At 29.5% G+C, this 2,623-nt stretch overlaps 1 protein-coding gene across 1 annotated transcript; it reads left to right on the top strand.

The window, feature by feature from the left end:
- The first annotated feature begins 1,021 nt into the window (after positions 1 to 1,021).
- Positions 1,022 to 2,386, top strand: LOC103307808. Its single transcript, XM_029492482.1, has 3 exons — positions 1,022 to 1,580; positions 1,694 to 1,953; positions 2,123 to 2,386. Exons 1-3 carry the CDS (start codon positions 1,511 to 1,513, stop codon positions 2,258 to 2,260), a joined length of 468 nt encoding a protein of 155 aa, XP_029348342.1. The 5' UTR covers positions 1,022 to 1,510; the 3' UTR covers positions 2,261 to 2,386.
- The last annotated feature ends 237 nt before the right edge of the window (positions 2,387 to 2,623 follow it).

The raw sequence follows: 2,623 nt of genomic DNA, 5'->3' as shown, positions 1-2,623 counted from the left end.
GTGTGTAAGACGGAGACAAACAAAATCCATGGGTAGCATCCTCTTAAGAAACCTGGGGGTCGATTCTTGAGATCACTCGATAAAATTATCGAATGTGATAAAATTATAAAATTATCGAAGACAAATACCGGAACCTATTCCTGAACGAGTTTCGATAAAATTTTATCATTTATCGAATGCGATAAAATGTCTCACATGAACCATTGTGGTACCAATAATAAATACATTATAATACAGTATTCTAACCTCAAAATGTTAAATTATTAATGATAAATAATAATTTGCGATAAATTGATAACACGATGTTATGTTATTGTTTCCGCCGTTTCGGGCTAATAAAAGCTTAAGGACTAAGTAGTGTTTTTTTTAATGATTTAGCCATTTTCATTAATTTATACACTGCATCTAAAATTATGAGTTGCTCAAAATCTAGGCCAACTAAAGGCCAAATTAAATCGTTGGTTGAGTTGTTATCATTAGACCCTCAACTTAATGTGACTAAGTTTTCATCTAGTTTTACGCATAAAATGGCTAAAGAATGTTGGGAAAACATAACTTCTCAACTAAATGCGTTACGTTACCGGGCGCTGAAAAACATTGGGAAAAATGGAAGAAAGTATTTTGTATTTTTTACATTACATTTATTGTACCTAGATTATTTGTTAAATACTTTACTTAATGTATATATAGGTAGTAATACAAATATAGATAGGTACGTACCATATAGTATGCTTAACTTGTAACCACGGTTATCTACACAGGTTGGAGCTCACGCTTATGCTACCCGTGTATTGGCTATGTCGTGGTGGCGACCACGCGCCACTAATAGCGCTAGGTGTACTTGGCCCTATTTTAACATATAGAAGATAGTATTTATAGATGTTTTAAACTTATATTTCGGAATAAAACATTTTTACGAACAAATTGTACATAACTAAAATTATAAATCAAAATAATTTTTATTAGATTACATTATTATCAATTTATTATCTCTATTCAGTATCCAAGTAATTCAACTCTTGAGTTGTAAACTTGTAAACATCGAACAATAAAAAACCGCGAACGGCCAAGTAGATGATAACTGCTGTTGTCTCATTGTCTGTACGTCATGAACATTGTATTTTTTTTCGTGATCTAGTTATTTAATTTTAATTTTTAATATTTCATTTGACAATGGTTAAATGTATAATCGTTGGTTGTACATCTGGGTACAAAAGTAACATTGAAAAAGTGCACCAATTTGGTGCTCCTAAAGATTCTAAGTTACGAAGTGAATGCAAAGGTGTATTCCTAGAAAAGATTTTGTACTTAAAGATAATTCATATGTATGTGAAAAACATTTCAAGGAAGAAGATATCATAAAGTATTGGGAATCTAGTTCAATAAAGGTATTTATAAAAGTTTAGCTGTAAATTCATAAAATTTGACCTATTGGGGCCTAAAAGACTATGGTGGTAAAATAGAAAATAAAAATTGTCACAAAGAATATGCTGACCATGCCCTAGTCTTTATGTGGCAATCTTTGGGATCAAATTGTAGTCAAACCATAGGTTGTTTTGCATCAAAAGGGGAAGTTAAAGGTATAGTTTTATCTAACTTATAAAATATATTTTGTAATTTATGTTTTATGATATTTTGTATTTTAGAATATAGAATTTCAGATTAATTAAATTATTATTATTATTGTTATTAGGTGTAATAATAGCACAGCTTGTTTTAAAAGCAATATCACTTATAAAGAATATTGGATTATATGTTGATGGTATAATATGTGATGGTGCTACTACAAACCGTCGTATGTGGACAGAGTTTGGAGTTGATGGGACTAAAGATAATTTAAAGAATTATTTCAAACACCCAATTGACCCAAGCCGCAAAGTCTACGTGTTATCTGATTTTGTACACTTATTTAAATGTGTCAGGAATCGGTTACATAATAATAAATATTTAAGGGTAACTTTCGTTTTTTATCTATTACTTTAAATATTAATTATGTTTTAGAGACCGAGATTATAGTATTTCAAAAGATATTTTGAATGAATATTTGATAGGGTTCTTGATTTTAATTATTATTTTCCTTCTAAGTTGAAATAAATCATTATTATTTAATTTTGTCTAATAGCTTCATCCTAATTCAAAACAAATTTCCTGGGACTACTTTAAAGTAGTGTACAAAGAAGATATAAAACACCCAGGAAATTTAAGAATAGTACCTAGGATAACACCACAGCACCTAGATTTGACTCCAATGGCAAAATAGCGAGTTCGCTTATGTACCCAGGTACTAAAAAATGAAATTTATCAAAATATTGTATTTTAAATTATAAACAGTTATAATATTATCAAATAATATTTTATTTTTAAACTTGAATCATTATTATTTTAAGGTTTATAGTATGAGTATGGCAAACGCAATACGTTTCTATGAGTCAAAAGGAAGTCTTATGCTCAAAAAGGTGGGTAAGTGGATGTCGCTCTGCTGTACAGTAGGTTAGAAGTGGGTCACTGTATAATGGACAGTATTAAATTTGAATTCAATGATATAATATCACTGTATAAGAAAAACGATTCTGAGCGGAGACGGTATATCAGTCTATGTATTAGACATATATATACTTATCAA

This window comes from Acyrthosiphon pisum, unplaced genomic scaffold (genome assembly GCF_005508785.2).
Source record: "Acyrthosiphon pisum isolate AL4f unplaced genomic scaffold, pea_aphid_22Mar2018_4r6ur Scaffold_21569;HRSCAF=24282, whole genome shotgun sequence".
Lineage (NCBI taxonomy): Eukaryota > Metazoa > Arthropoda > Insecta > Hemiptera > Aphididae > Acyrthosiphon > Acyrthosiphon pisum.
This window is presented reverse-complemented; position numbering and strand designations above follow the sequence as displayed.